Here is a 16,162-nt window from a genome sequence, read left to right as displayed (position 1 = left end):
AGGATGTTGCCAGGGTTGGAGGATTTGAGCTATAGGGAGAGGTTGAACAGGCTGGGGCTGTTTTCCCTGGAGCGTTGGAGGCTGAGGGGTGACCTTATAGAGGTTTACAAAATTATGAGGGGCATGGATAGGATAAATAGACAAAGTCTTTTCCTTGGGGTCGGGGAGTCCAGAACTAGAGGGCATAGGTTTAGGGTGAGAGGGGAAAGATATAAAAGAGACCTAATGGGCAACCTTTTCATGCAGAGAGTGGTACATGTACGGAATGAGCTGCCAGAGGATGTGGTGGAGGCTAGTACAACATTTAAGAGGCACTTAGATGGGTATATGAATAGGAAGGGTTTGGAGGGATATGGGGCAGGTGCTGGCAGGTGGAACTAGATTGGGTTGGGATATCTGGTCGGCATGGAAGGGTTGGACCGAAGGGTCTGTTTCCATGCTGTACATTTCTATGACTCTATGACTCTGACCACTTCCTTCTCAAATGCTATTGGGTCTGGGCAATAAATGCTGACCCAGCCAGCAATGCCCATATTCAATGAATGACTTTTTTTAAAACTGAAATGATGGAAGCTAGCCTCCCTGACATTGGGTGAGGGTTGTGGAAGGAGAAGGCAAATTAGTTACAAGGGAAGGAAACAGAATCTCCCATCATTCTATTTCTGAGTCAGACAAAGATCTGACTCCAGACAGAATTACACTCTTGTGTTTACTTTCCCCAAACACAAACATTTAATTGCAGACTAGCAGCCAATTTGTATATCAACTCAGGAGTCCCTTGCCACTTAGAATGGAGGCCCAATTTACATTTGAGAAATAATGTCATGACAGCATTAATGGAGGTCAGAAAACAAGCATTGCAGGCGATAATGACATTTCCAATGGCCTCTTCATAGCAATGTCTGAATCCTACGAGCACTTTAATGAAACACTGTTCCTAAATTGTGAAACTAATCATTACATACCAATAAAGTATGCATTTTGAATCTTTAAAAATCTAAATTGTATTTAAATGCACTGGCATATTAATTACAAGGTTATCAGCTGTCCTGTGCTTTGCTGCATAATTATCTTTGCAGGTCCTGAAGCAAGTTCTCCGAAGCACAATAATAATTTGGCCTTGTTTCTCCCACAAGTCCCTAATCAACATGTCTAGAATCAATAGGGAGTAAGCAAAGAGCTTTTAAAGAAGATCACAGCATAGACTTTCAATCCTTCTTATTTCAAATTCCTTGCACACTCCATGCTGTTACTTAAAATTTGAAGTGCAGTTTTAGCATCACAGAGGCAGGTCACCTGCCAGTCACAGAAAACAACACATGTCATTGAATGTCCCAAACCAAACATCAAACATTGGACATGGCATCGAGGTTGACCTTGGGTGTTTGTGCACTGAAAGGCAGAACAGAAAATGTTAAGCATGCACAACAGGCTATAGACAGGTGAGTGCAATGGGAGGGAAAGTGGCAAATGAAATTTAATGCAGAGAAATGTGAAGTTATTACTTTGGCATGAAGAACACAAAGACACAAAAGGAAGTCTGTAACTCTCGATGTTACTGCAGCATATGTGCATATGTAATCCTTGGCTATATGAATAAATATGTGAAGTATAAAAGCTGAAATTATGTTCAACTTGTGTAAAATACAAATTTGGCATCAACCAGAGCATTGTTTGTGTGACACATCTTAGAATATGATGGCATCAGAATGGATTCATGAGAATGATTCCGGTGATGAGGAACTTTAGTTCGATGGATGGATTAGAAAAGCTGGGATTGTTCTCCTTTGAAAAGAGAAGATTGAGAGGAAATTTAACAGTGGGTTTGAATACATGAGGTGTCTGGGCACAGCAGACACTGCATTGTTTGTGAAAGGATCACAGTTATTGAAGACAATTTGCAAAAGAACATTGCAACATCGGATCTGGAATGCACTGCTGAGAGTGGAGTGGAGGTAAGTTCAATCAAGGCACTCAAAAGAGAATTGGATTAATAATCTCAAAAGGAAGAATTTGTCGGGCTACAAGAAGTAGCCAGGACAGTGGCACGAGGCAAATAGCTCTTTACAGAGAGCAGCAGCCTCCTTCCACTTTGTAACCATTCTCTGATTCTATGATTCTAAATCAGTTAGCACATGAAAAGTGAGAGACACATTATTACATGTTGAACTTCAGCATTTCTGCAAAGGTGAAAGATTTTTCAGTTCCAATGAAAGGTTCAAGCCCAAAAAAGTCTTTCCCCTTTTCAGATGCTTACTCTAGGTATCTCATGATGTGTTTTGTTATTTTACATATGCAGTTTTTCCACATTTACTAGCAGTCCACAGGAAGCTGCCTGTTAATGATATTTAATAAGCAGAACAGAAAATGACTAAATTAAAACAGCAATTATATAAAGACAGCAAACACTGCATTGAAAAAGATGTATTTTTTTTAAATTATATTAGAAAATACAATTTCTATCTTTACATAAGCCTGGTCGAAAAATTGAACCAAGCCAAGACCATTATTTCTGATAGACATTTATGCAAATCTCTACTAAACAAGGAAGTCTTGGAGGCGAGGAACAGACTGATGGTAACTCATCTATGATGGGACTGAACAAATAGGATTCATTTAATTATATATAACACCAACATTAGTATTTGGAAAGTCCAGTTGGCATTGTTATACTCTTGTGCTTAGTTTAAATGATATATTAGTTGATTTGAAAGCTTTCATTCTTTAATTTCTTTAATTTCATTAACAGTCACATCGAGTATTGAAATCAGTCAAAAAAATGGCAAAAGCAGATGTGTCTCTCTGTTGTTTTCTGTTTCTTTCTTAAGTAGCTCTTCAGCAAGTTTGATTATTATTGCTTTAACCCAATGGGTTTCTTTCATGGACTTTCACTGTCAAGGATTTAACCAAAATTATTTATTTACTCTTTCAGGGATATAAGTAGTAAAGCCAGTATTTCTTCTTCATCCATGATTGCCCTTGAATGGCTGACTTGGTTATTCCAGAGGCACCCTTACTGCTATGATTCTAAAGTCACATGTAGGTAAGACCAGGTGAGTATGGAAGATTCTAGAGTCACATGTAGGTAAGACCTGGTGAGGCTGGAAGATTTTCTTCTCTAAAGAACAGTAGTGAACCAATCAATGGCAATTTTATGGTCACTAGTGCTGGGACCAGCTTCATATTCCAATCTCTTTTTAAATTAGTTGAATTTAAATTCGATCTGCTGCTCCGATTGGAATTGAATCTGAGTCCTCAAAGCATTAGTCTGTGACTCTGAATCACGAATACAGTAACATTACTGTTATGCTACTGCCGCCTCTTGTCCTTAAGCATATCTTTAAGTAGTCAGGGGAATTACCAGGCAAGAGAACTTGCAACTCTTAATATTTCCAAGGTGCATGTGATATTCGAGACAACAATGTGCATTAATTTATTGTTTAAGTTATTTAGGGAACCAACAAAGTGAAGCAGTAATGAAGAAGTAATGATGCAGTCCTTGTTCTTACTGTGTCTGCTGAAAAATGGCAATTTCAATAACTGCCATTCTCTCATTGGTTTGGTGGAGGGCTTGACTGTCACTAAAATGTCAACACTTGTAAAAGATGTTCCTTGTGATCAATTGCAGTCTGAGTTTCTGCCCAGTGCATCATTTTGAATCTTCAGTAACTGTTGCTAAATGAATTTAAATTATGTTACAAATGTAAACAGTACAAACAATAATGATAGTATACATCTTAATGCAGGTAAACATGACACAGGATCTCTTCTCCATTCAAGGTAATGTCTCTGTTTATGCCATAACTGCAACATTGAAGAGTTTGAAGGAAATAAATCTGCAAAAAATGATTTTGGTATCATTTTAAAGAAAACCATAATGAGGAGGTTGGTTATTTAATTGGGGTCTTGTGCTGAGACTAATTGCAGAAATTACAACAAAGTTTATTTTGAAAACATTTATATGCATCACAGGTCTAATGCAGCAACAAAACATACAATGAACACCAGCAGTGTCATACACTGGTGTTGAACACAATGCAGTAGTTCATTGCAGTGAATTAGAAACATTCTCACTTCGTTGGAACTATTTCTCAACAACTACAGAAGCACAGGCATGATGAAATGAAATACTAAATGCAAAAAACATGCAAAATAAAAAATGCACATTTTTCATTTGAAAATGCTGATTATTTGCCCTCCCACTCCTCCTCCCTTGCAACCTTTAGAACCTGGAAACTACTGACTGTGATTCAACCTCTTCCAGACAGAGCATAATGACAATCTGAACAGACAGCTTCTTCAGAATATTTGTATTTTACTCAATGACTATTTAGCAGGAATGGTTCTTCTATTTTATCATTGTCCTCCTCTCTCTTTGCTCCTTCATCACCTCTCCCTTCTTCCACTTAACTCCTAGAAGGCCAACCATTTTCACTCTTTGAACTATAAAGGAGGCCTGAGTGCCAGATGGCCAGGACCCTGAAAATGAAGTGAATTGACAGGGAATGTAGATGGTCCATCATTAACACAATTAAGCATTAATATTGAAAACACTTAATATTTCAATACTTCTAAGTTGACCATTTCAATGAACATGAGCGTAGTAAATTCTTTATTGAAAATAATAATGAAGATGAGATGCTGTATTAATCAGAAATAAGTTGAAGAAACTTTATCATGCAGCATAAGATTGGCAAATAAAAAAGTTTGTATTTTATCCTAGTCGCAGGTTTAAGATTGGGAATCTGCTTATCCCCTGTAACTAAGGAATTATGGTTGGATTACCCTCAATGGCGTAAAAGAAAACATATATCACATCCACTTCTGAATGGTCAGACAGTGTCGACTATTCAGCAGAGGTAGAAAATAACACAGCTTGTGTAGTTTGTTTTTAAATTGATGATCAAGATACAAAAATCAAAATCATCTGAATTGGAACAGGTATAATATTCTTCACCCTTTTCATGAATGCTTACCAACGTCAAATGTGTCCTTTGGAAGTTCTGATTGCATGCACTTTCTAGCACCTTAACAGTGAATGCTGAGTAGCAACATGGATGGTAGCAGAGAATCTGGGAATACTTTTAACCTAACTCTTTGGGTGGAAATCCCACATGACCAGGTAGAACACAAACTTTAGACTCTAGCTAATGCTAACTTCAACATGAGAATAAAGCAGACAGGCTGTCAAACCAGTGTTGCACTTGATTTTGTCATTTACCCGATGGGTTGGTCAGGTTAATTGCACCCAGTGTGAATGCTTTGAAAGTTTATGACGTGTTAAAGACAAGGATTTCCCCAGGCATTTACAGCAAGGAGATTGAAGAGCCACGAGCCTTTTTAATCACCCACACAAACATTAACTTCTGATTGCAGCGAACACTTTCCAAGTTTTGATCATTGTTTTACTAAAACTAGTGGAAACCCCTGTAAATAAGTAATAATTTACTGCTTACATGCAATGGTGTGGTATTTTGATTAATATTAAAACTGAGCTTCCAAAATGCAGTTGCTAATTATTGTACAGCCACTGACTTGAAGAAAGTTCTCGACATTTTCGGGTGACTGATTGTAAAGAAAACGGTTAATGTACAAGAAACGTCATCTGCACGATTGAAATTTAAAAGAAAAACTCTATGAAAACATGCAGTGGATTTGTTATATTGATAAAATGAAGACAGGAATAGAACTATTGAATTAATTACCAGTATGTGGCATAATTTTACCAGCATCAGCTTGTTCCTGAGGGACCTTTCTCTCATGAACTGATCGAGTTCGCTGACTTTTTATTGTGTGATCTCCCATCAATCCATATTCTAAGGATAGAATAGAGGTTTATGAAAGGTCTGCCATTGCATAATTCACACATTTACATTTGTATCTTACTTATTCTTACGGATTTTAATGACAATGTTATGAACAAGACAGGTACCGAATCTGTTGTTACTCGATGTGGTAAAATAACAAATGCACTTTCTATTTTTTCTGTTGTTGGCTTGGGTTTAGGAATCTCCTTTGTGTGCTGTGAAGAGAGAAAGAGCGAGGACGCGAGCCACTTCTTTGTGAACGGGTTGGCAAATTCTGCACACATAGTCACATGAGGATTACAGGAACAGTAGACCATTCTGTCCGCCGAGATTTCCCCTTGTAAAATTAGAACAATGTGTCAAAAAAAAACTGAAAAAGTTATTCACATTCTCTTGGTCAGGTGCTTTTCAGAGAGTAATCCTTTTTGCTGTAATCTTAACATGTGAGGGACAGGAGAAAGTGGTCTAAACTAAGTTTTTTTAAAATGCTTTCATGAAATGTGGGCATCACTGTCAAGGGTTAATGTTTATTGCACAGCCCTAACAGCTTTTGAATGGAATGGCTTGCTCTGCCATTTCAGAGGGATGTTAAGAGTCAGCCACACTGCTGTGGTTCTGGAGTCATGTCTAGATCAGACCTGATATGGATGGCTGATTTCCTTCTGTAGAGGACATTCATGAATCAGATGGATTGTTACAAGCATTGGTGGCTACAATGACTGAAACTAGCTTTCAATTCCATCAGTTGTCCAAGAAGCATGAACTGGACCTCTAGATTACACATCCAGTGACATTGCTATTAATCTTTTATTGACTGTAGTTCACTGAATATTCGTTAAATTCTTTGTTTGGATACTTGTTTCCTCATCCTCCTGTCATTCTCACTTGCCTTGAAAGTAAAAACTTTGGACAGTACTTTCCAAATCATTGAAAACAGAGAATCAAGCAGCTGGTGATTTATTACAAGCCAAGTTGGCTCTAATGATCAAGACCAATTTCATCCATGTAAAATTTGAAGTCAAAGCCTGTTTAAGAGATGCAAGTTCAACAGTGCCTATTGTGGATAATACACAGACACACGCACAAAAATGTGCTTATACAACTTTACATTTGAAGGTACTTTTACCTCGAGTGCACAGAATAGTCTGCTTTTTTACAGAGAAAGGCTATTTAATACATTTGGTGTTTATAATCTACAAAACCTTCCTGTCATTCATCTCATCCTGTCAGTATATCTTTCTATTAGTTTCTCCCTCATCTTTATCTAGCTTGCTCTCACATGCATCAATTAAATTTACTCCATTAAAAATTAATTTCAGTCCACATCTGCATTCATCTATCAATCACTCTCTTAAGGGTGAACTGCAACTTGTGCCTAGTTTTTGTCCAAATAGTTTGGGGAGTTGAGAGGCTCATGTGTGGGTTCCTGCCTGTGTAAACATAGAGTTTGAAGGATAATGCCAGCACATGGGAAACAGCCTTTTCTTATAAGAAATTGAATGAAGGGAAGATAACTTTTCCTATCTTTCTTTGTCGAGCACAGGAAAGGACCCCACAGTGTTGAATGTGTTCTGGGAATTGTATCGAAACAAGCAGTTATGGAAAAGAGAGAAAACATCCACCAGCAGTCAGAGATATCAAGAAATTACAGACAAAATCTCAACTGATTAAAAATGGGCAAGTTGATGACAAATAGTATGTGCTGAGAGTGGCGACACCTAAAAATGTCTGGTACTGACACTTATCAGAACCGCCTGACAATGGAATTTAAGAGAAATGTTTTTCTTTCTTTTCTGTCTTTCGCTCCAGCAATCTGTCAGCTTGTAATGCTGAGCATTGGAGATTGTGAGATACATATTGATTTGCCTGATTTTTTTAGGATGGGGTGGATAAATTAGATTAGATTAGATTAGATTAGATTACAGTGTGGAAACAGGCCCTTCGGCCCAACAAGTCCACACCGACCCGCCGAAGCGAAACCCACCCATACCCCTACATTTACCCCATACCTAACACTACGGGCAATTTAGCATGGCCAATTCACCTGACCCTGCACATCTTTGTGACTGTGGGAGGAAACCGGAGCACCCGGAGGAAACCCACGCAGACACGGGGAGAACGTGCAAACTCCACACAGTCAGTCGCCTGAGGCGGGAATCTCAATGGTAGATAGCCCATGCTGACTGGAAATGAGGCAGCACACAAAATATGCGTGCACTGTCTGGATTGCAGTGTGGCCAAGGGCTGGTCTGAACTGAGCAGCTGTTCATTGTGTGCCTTTGGTGAACAGCAGGGTGCTCAAGTAACATTCCAAAGGAAGCTAATCCTCCAGGCCATCTTGCCTTGTTTAAGGTGCAATTCCTGTCAAAGAGAAGTTGAACCAGTGTGCTGCAGTTTGTGGAAGTGACACCACCCTAGATGTACTGGTCAGTGAGGTAGAAGACAGGAAGGAAGTGATATATCTGTTGGAGGTTGTTGAGATTGAGTAGGGTATGAGGGCACATGATGAGGGGAGTTAATTGTTCAGCATCTTGTTCCCAGGACATGGCAGTGCTGATGGAATAGGGTTAAAGACCCTATAGAGTGAATGCAGTGCTGCACATCACATTCCCTCACCCCATACACCTTTCATACCTCTCAATTTATCACATCCCCATTACATCACACATAAATGGACACACTCCAATCTCTCTCCAGCAACATGTCCATCTGTGTGGCTCTGCAGATCTGTGCATGGCTGCTCTATCACGCAAACACACTGACAGATACTTAGTGACACACTGTCCCTTCCCCTCAAGGAGGAGGACACCCACAAAAGTGGATAATGGGGGACTACCATGCCTACATACCTACAGCATCGTCCAGGCAATGGTATGTACAATTATTAGCACAAGTGCCATTTGACCTGTGCCCAGAGTTGGTGGGACAACCCCAAGGCCATAGAAAATTGCAACATTATGCACCCTCTCTGCTCACCCTTTCCTCTCATCCTGGTAGGAACCATGAAACAGAAACTGTTGAGAAGCAGACTGTGGACATTCTACTTAGAAGCCAACCCTCATCTACATTCAGATAGCCACGGGCTGCTTGGCTCCTGCAACCTCACACACAGGGCAGATGGTGAAGAAAGAGAATTCTGAGGGAGATGAGAGGTTGAGCAAGTTCTCCCAAAACACACTGGCATTTAGAAAAAAAGAAAAGTTATCTCATTAAAACAGATAAGATAACATAACACATGAGGAGACTTAACAGGGTGAATGTTGAGAGGATGTTTGCCCTCATGAGACAGTCTAGAATGAGGAGGCAGAAAGTGTCTCTCAGTTAAGACGGAGATGAGGAATAGTAACATCTTTAAGGCGGCCATTAGTCCTTGGAATTCACTAACACTGCAAGGCAGTTAAATGACAGTCAAGGCTGAGTTAGATTTGTTTTAATAACAAGGGAGTTAAGGGTTATGGAGAGTGTGGCAACAGGAAAGTGTAGTTGAGGCCCATTAGTTCTTATTGAATAGTGGAGCTGGCCTGATGAACTGAATGGCCTATTTGTTTTGATCGCATGATTGTATATGACCCTGAGCACCACTTGCTCAACAACTGGCACTACACAAATGTTAGAGATTAGTGTAGAGTCAGGATGAGTCACGTGATCAGTCACAGGGCACATTTGGGTTGCAGCCAGAGCAAGGGAGATGGGTCTGTTCCTAATGAACTCTCCCAGAGGGACAATGTCATGCAAGAGTTTCATCAGTGCACACTCTGATGAGGACCTGGTCAGGGAGAAGCTGAGGCACACTTCGGTGTTAAATACATTGACAGGACTGTCAGGCACACTCTGAGGGCTGTCAAGGAAAGTGGAGGAGCTCAGCGCCAGTATAGCACAGGACTTGGAAAGAAAGATGAAGGTTTTTAGAGATCTCTGACTGCTGCCATCCAGGCACAGACAGCTACCATCATAAAATGTGAATAGTTGTGATCAAAGGGACCTTTTGTCTCAAACAGCAGTTCAGCAATTACCCACAGGAAATTACAAGGATTGCTGTCCCTGATCAAATTCCAGTGGCTCTGCAGAGTACGTTCCTGCTGCCTTCTCTCAAGATGGCAGCACCCATGTTGCTATTACTGTTGATTGCCTGGGTGCACGCCCTTTTGCAACTCTGCCTGTCCAAGCCAGGGTGGTGCAGACTGAAGCTGAAGATGGCCTTGGGTGAAGCAGGGGCTTTCACACAAGGACATTCACAGTCTCCTCTGATGACAGTCAGCAGCTTTTCCCCAGTCATGCTGCAGTCATGCTGCACTGGCACAGGCAGTGTCATTAGCAGGACAGACCCTGCTAAGCAGATGCACAGAAACTGATCAGTTCTGTTGTCCTTTTTATTAATAGTATGTTGATTTATGAAGGCAGTAGCTGCAGATTCTTGTTGAATGATGTTAGCCAAGAGAACTTTGCATTGTAGAATCTGAGATAATTGCAAGGATAAGATGGATCAATGTTGGGGAAATTAACTTCAATTGAAAGGAATCCTTACACACAGTGTGAGCCTCTCCCTCAGTGTAACTGTTGTATGTGGTCTCTATCCTTTCTCCTCTTCTAGTGCTGGAGTCAGAAGATACCCGCTGGAACAACAGAATTGTACATTTGTTGAAGACAGAATGCACCTTGGCAAACACGACACCCTCTCAAGAATGTGCTGCACAGATTCCATGCTCATGTGTGAGGCCATTGTTTTGTGAGCCCTGCGGTTTGCTTCACAGCTCCATAAAGAGACCCGGGTTCAATTCCCGACTCAGGCGACTGACTGTGTGGAGTTTGCACGTTCTCCCCGTGTCTGCGTGGGTTTCCTCCGGGTGCTCCGGTTTCCTCCCACAGTCCAAAGATGTGCAGGGTCAGGTGAATTGGCCATACTAAATTGCCCGTAGTGTTAGATAATGGGTAAATGTAGGGGTATGGGTGGGTTTCGCTTCGGCGGGTCGGTGTGGACTTGTTGGGCCGAAGGGCCTGTTTCCACACTGTAATCTAATCTAATCTAATCTAATCTAAATCTCTTCTTTGTAGAATGGCAGGTGGCTGTCATGAATCACTTGTGCAGTGAGTGCTCCCTGTCTTTTTTTAATGCTTGAGGCCATTGTTGGCTGGGCCAGAATTTATTGTCCATCCCTAGTTGCCTCAGAGATGGTAGTAGAAGGTAGAGAATTGCGACCATCCTTGGGCTATCGGGACATCCATAATTCTGTTAGAGAGAAAGACCCAGTGGCAGTAAAAGAACTGCAACATATTTCCAAGTCAGATGGTGAGTGGTTTGGAAAGGAACTGGCTGCTAGTGGTGCTCCCATGTATCTATTCCGTTTGTTCTTCTTAGATAAAAGTAGTTATGGAAAGTGCTTTCTTAGGATTATTGGTGAGTTTCTGCAATGCATCTTGTGCAAGCAGACATCTTGCTGACTGTACTGGAGACCTGAAGATGAGACAGAATACCTGACTGTCACAGGGTCAAAGGATTGTAGGTGTTGCCAGGAAACTGGTTATAAAAAATGAGAGGGCGAAAATAGTTATCACAGACATTGTGGCAAGCATTATTCTCATCCTGATTGAGGTTTAGGGTCTTTGGGTGATAGGTGACAGAAATCCATCAATGCAAAGTCCCTTGACTGCTCCTAACTAATCCAAATAGAAAGGTCTCCCTCCCAACAGAGGCTTTGCATAACTATCTCTTCTTTGGTTGTCCTGCTGATGTTGTAGAGAAAATGGCACTGCAACTGCCAGGACAAGCACTGAGCCAATACATTTCCAACCCTGTGCCACACAGAGTAGAGTTGCCAAGTGAAAAGTTACAAGAACAAAGGAATACAAGGTCCCATTGATAGCCTTAGATGAAGATTATGAGAGGAAACTCAAATGGAGTCAAACACTGGCAAAAACTGGTCAGGCTGAACAGTCTGATTTTTTAAAATTGATTTATTATGGTTCAACAGAAGGCCATTTGAGCCATTGAATACATGTTATGTTGTGCTGTACATTCTCTGCAAAAGTGTTTTCAATTAACTATTCTCTCATAGCTCAATGTCTACAGAGGTAGCCTCTTTCATGCAAAAGACAGGTGGGTTGTTCCAAAGCTTCAAGTGCTGGTATAGATCACTCTTCGGATAGATTGCTGGCTCATTGCCAAAGAGAAGAAATGGTCACCATCATGACCACATGGTAGGGTAGAACATGTATAAAGAAATAATGGTGACTTAGAAAGGCACATGATTTTCATAGGAGATTTTAATCTAAATATTGACTGGGAAAGTCAAAGGCAGCATAAATACAGAGTTCAAAAAATGTTTTTGGGATACTTAGTTAGAACAGCATGTTACGGGAGCTGATCAGAGAGCAGAATATATTAGATCTGGCACGGTGTAATGAAATCAGATTAATTAATGAGCTCATATTGTGGGAGCTTCTCGGTAGCAGCAACCATATCTAATTGAATTTTACATTACATTTGAGGGAGAGAGGAGTGGTTGAATATTTCTTTTTGAAAATTTAAATGAGGGCATTTATAAGGGCATGAACACAGAAAAGGCTAAAGTGAATTGGTAAATTAGGATGAAGGATAGGTAATTAGAGAAACAATAGCAGAGATTTAGGAGGGGATATTTCAGAATACACAAAATAGATACATTCCAAATAGTAAGAAAAATTGTAAGGGATGGACCAACCATTTGTGGTTAATCATGGAATCCCTACAGTGTGGAAACAGGCCCTTCGGCCCAAAACGTCCACACCGACCCTCCAAAAAGTAACCCACCCAGACCCACTCCCCTAACTTGTTATGCTATATTTACTCTTAACAAATGCACCTAGCTTACACATCCCTGAACGCTATAGGTAATTTAGCATGGTCAATTCACCTGACCTACCCATATTTCGACTGTGGGAGGAAACCGGAGCACCCGCAGGAACCCCACACAGATACGGGGAGAATGTGCAAACTTCACACAGTCAGTCACCCGATGTTGGAATCAAGCCTGGGTTCTTGGTGCTGTAAGGAAGCAGTTCTAACCATTGAGCCACCATGTTAAAGATATTATCAAATGTGAAGAAAAAAAAAATTGTTTAAATTGTACACCAGAAAATTGCACAGAATATATAAGAAAACTAAAAAGTTCATGAGGGAAAAATTAAAGTACAAGAGAAAGCCAGCCAGATGCATAAAACAGATAGTAAGAGTTTCTATAAATATTTGGAAAGAAAAGAGGTTAGCAAAGTGAGTGCTGATCCCAGAGAAAGTGAGGCTGGAGAATTAATAATAGAAAATAAGGAGATAGCAGATTAACGGCCAGTGGTTATAGTAAACGTTGAGAATAACAACATAGGTTAAAAAAAAGGGATGACATCCTAAAAGCAAAATATAGAGAACTAGGAAGAAATTTGAAATGTAAGACCTCAAAGGTAATTATCTCAGGATTATGCAATTATGCAAGTCATGAACTAGTAGAAACAGCAGGATATACAGGATGAACACATGGTTGAAAAAATGGTGTGGGGTGAGAGTTTCAGATTAGTGGGGCATTTGAACTGGGTCTGGGGGAGGTGGGACCTGCATAAATGGGACGGGTTACACCTGGGAAGAATCTAGACACACATCCTTTGCGGGGGGTGGTGTCTGGGGAGAGTTTAAGCTTGTGTGGCAGGGAATGGGAAGTAGGGTAGGAGATGCAGAGATTGTGAGAGAAGAAGAAACCAAGGCTAAGAGGAATAAGAACAAGAACAGGCAGGGAAACTCTGCTGAAAAGAGTAGGGGAGATGGTATGAAATGCATGTGTTTCTGTGCGTGAAGTAAAATAGGCAAGGTAGATAATCTTAGAGTTTTGGAACCAAGACATTATTGCAATTAAGGAGATTTCACTGAAAGAGGAACAGGACTCGTAGCTGAATGTCCCAGGATTTACATGTTTCAGGTGTGATAGAAGGGGATGTAAAAGGAGTGGGGGAGTTGCGTTACTTGTAAAGAGGTATCTCACAGCTGTACTGCGAAATGATACATTAGAGGATTCGAGCAGCAAAGAAACATGGGTAGAACTCAGGAATAGGAAAGGTGAAATCACAATGTGGGGTAAACTGCGGGCCTCTCAACAGTCAGTGAGAGATAGAGGACAGAGTATGTAGGCAGATTTTGAAAGATGCAAAAGCAGCAGGAGTGTTGTGATGGGTGATTTGAACTTCCCCTATATTGATTAGAACCCGACTAGTACAAAAAGTGAAGTCACATATTATCGGGTGAGCTGGCAAGATGGAACTTGCTTAGTCATAGGAGACAGAGGGTAGCGGTGGAAGGATGCTTTTTGGAATGGAGGGTTGTGTCTGGTGGTGTTCCCCAGGATGGAGAATTTTGAGTGAGGATGGCTGTTTGAGGGTAAATCTACATCAGGCATGTAGGAGTATTTCAAACAGCAGTTTATAAGAGTTCAGGAGTGACACATTACTACAAGAATGAAGGATTGATAGGGCAAGGTACATGAACATTGGATGATGAGGGATGTTATGACCTTGGTCAAAAAGAGAAAGGAAGCATACATAAGGTCTAGGAGGACTGGAACTGATGAAGCCCTTGAAGTACATAACGGAAGTAGGAAATAACTTAAACAGGGAATTAGATAGGGTAAAAGGGGTGATGATAAGTCATTAGCAAACAGGGATAAGGAGAATCCCAAGGCTTTTTATACATATATAAAAAGCAAGAGGGCAGCTAGGGAAAGGTTTGCCCACTCAAGGACAAAAGAGAGAACCTATGTTTGGAGCCACAAGAGAGAGGTGAGGCCCTCAGTGAATACTTTGTGTCAGTATTCACCAAAGAGAAGGAATTGATGGAAAAATATCTCAGGGAAGGAAGTGTCGAATTTCTAAGACAAGTTGCTATTAAAAAGGAGGACATGTGCATCTTAAAAAGTATTAAGGTTGATACGTTCTCAGGTCCTGATGGGATCTATCCCAGAATATTAAGGGAGGCAGCAAATGAATTGCCGGAGCATTGACTAACATTTTTGGCCACAGGTGAAGTCCCAGAGGACTGGAAAATAGCCAATGCTGTCCCACTATTTAAGAAGGGAAGCAGGGATAATCCAGGAAATTACAGGCCTGTGAGCCTCATGTTGGTAGTCGGGAAATTATTGGAAAAGATTCTCAGGGACAAGGTCTGTATGCATTTGGAAGCAAATGATCTTATTAGCTATAGACCGTGGGATTTTGTATGGTGGAGGTCATGCCTCACAAGCTTGATTGAGTTTTTTGTGAAGTAATAAAAGGGAGAAAAGCAGTTGATGTTGTCTATATGAATTTTCCATCACCAGGTTTTCGTCCAAAAGGTTTGTTTGGAAGTACTAGCTTTCGGAGTGCTGCTGGTAGTTCGACTGGTGCAAAAAGTGAAGTCACACGTTATCGGGTGAGCTGGCAAGATGGATGCTGAACTGGCTTAGTCATAGGAGACAGAGGGTAGCGGTGGAAGGATGCTTTTTGGAATGGAGGGTTGTGACTGGTGGTGTTATACAGGGATGAGTGCTGGGACCTCTGCTGTTTGTTATCTACAGAAATTATTTGGAGGAAATTGTGACTGGTCTAATTAGAAAGTTTGCAGACGATACAAAGATATGTGGTGTTGCAGATAGTGAGGAGGATTAGCAAAGCATACGGCAGGATATAGATCAGTTGGAGGCATGGGCAGAAAAATGACAGATGAAGTTTAATCCAGACAAATGTGAGGTGATGCATTTTGGAAGTTGAAGTACTGGTGGAAATGATACAGTGAAAGGCAGAGCCCTTAGGGGTATTGATATGCAGAGCCATCCAGGTGTGCAGGTCCACAGATCACTGAAGGTGGCAACGCAGTAGATAAGGTTGTCAAAAAGGCCTATGGCATACTTGTCTTCATTGGAAGCGGTATTGGGTATAAGGATAGGCATCAAGAGCTGGAAAAGCACAGCAGGTCAGGCAGTATCCGAGGAGCAGGAGAGTCAATGTTTCGGGCAAATGTCCTTCATCAGGAATGAGACTGTGAGCCGAGGGGTGATGAGATAAATGAGAGGTGGGGTGGGGCTGGGGCAAGGTAGCTGAGAGTGCGATAGGTAGATAGCGGTCGGGGTAATGGTGAGTCTCACAGCCTCATTCCTGATGAAGGCTTTTGCCCGAAACATAGACTCTCTTGCTCCTCGGATGCACTTTCAGCACCATACTCTCGACTCTCATCTCCAGCATCTGCAGTCCTCACTTTCGCCTATAAGGATAGGCATGTTATACTACAGCTTTGTCGAACTTTATTTATGTCTGACTTGGAATATTGCATACATTTCTGGTCACCACATTACCAGAAGATGTTGATG

At 41.0% G+C, this 16,162-nt stretch overlaps 1 protein-coding gene across 10 annotated transcripts in view; it reads right to left on the bottom strand.

The window, feature by feature from the left end:
- adgrb3 (adhesion G protein-coupled receptor B3) overlaps window positions 1-16,162 on the bottom strand; it is an 814,402-nt gene that overhangs the window by 461,573 nt on the left and 336,667 nt on the right. For 9 of the 10 annotated variants that reach the window (XM_043681622.1, XM_043681628.1, XM_043681636.1 and 6 more), the window contains one exon: window positions 5,706-5,816. In XM_043681622.1, the coding sequence (XP_043537557.1) occupies window positions 5,706-5,816 (111 nt within the window). The remainder of the gene's footprint in view (window positions 1-5,705; window positions 5,817-16,162) is intronic. The other variant, XM_043681614.1, reaches the window with a different exon arrangement.

Source organism: Chiloscyllium plagiosum, chromosome 3 (assembly GCF_004010195.1).
Source record: "Chiloscyllium plagiosum isolate BGI_BamShark_2017 chromosome 3, ASM401019v2, whole genome shotgun sequence".
NCBI lineage: Eukaryota > Metazoa > Chordata > Chondrichthyes > Orectolobiformes > Hemiscylliidae > Chiloscyllium > Chiloscyllium plagiosum.
Note: the sequence above shows the minus strand (reverse complement) of the source record. Positions and strands in the feature narration are given on the sequence as shown.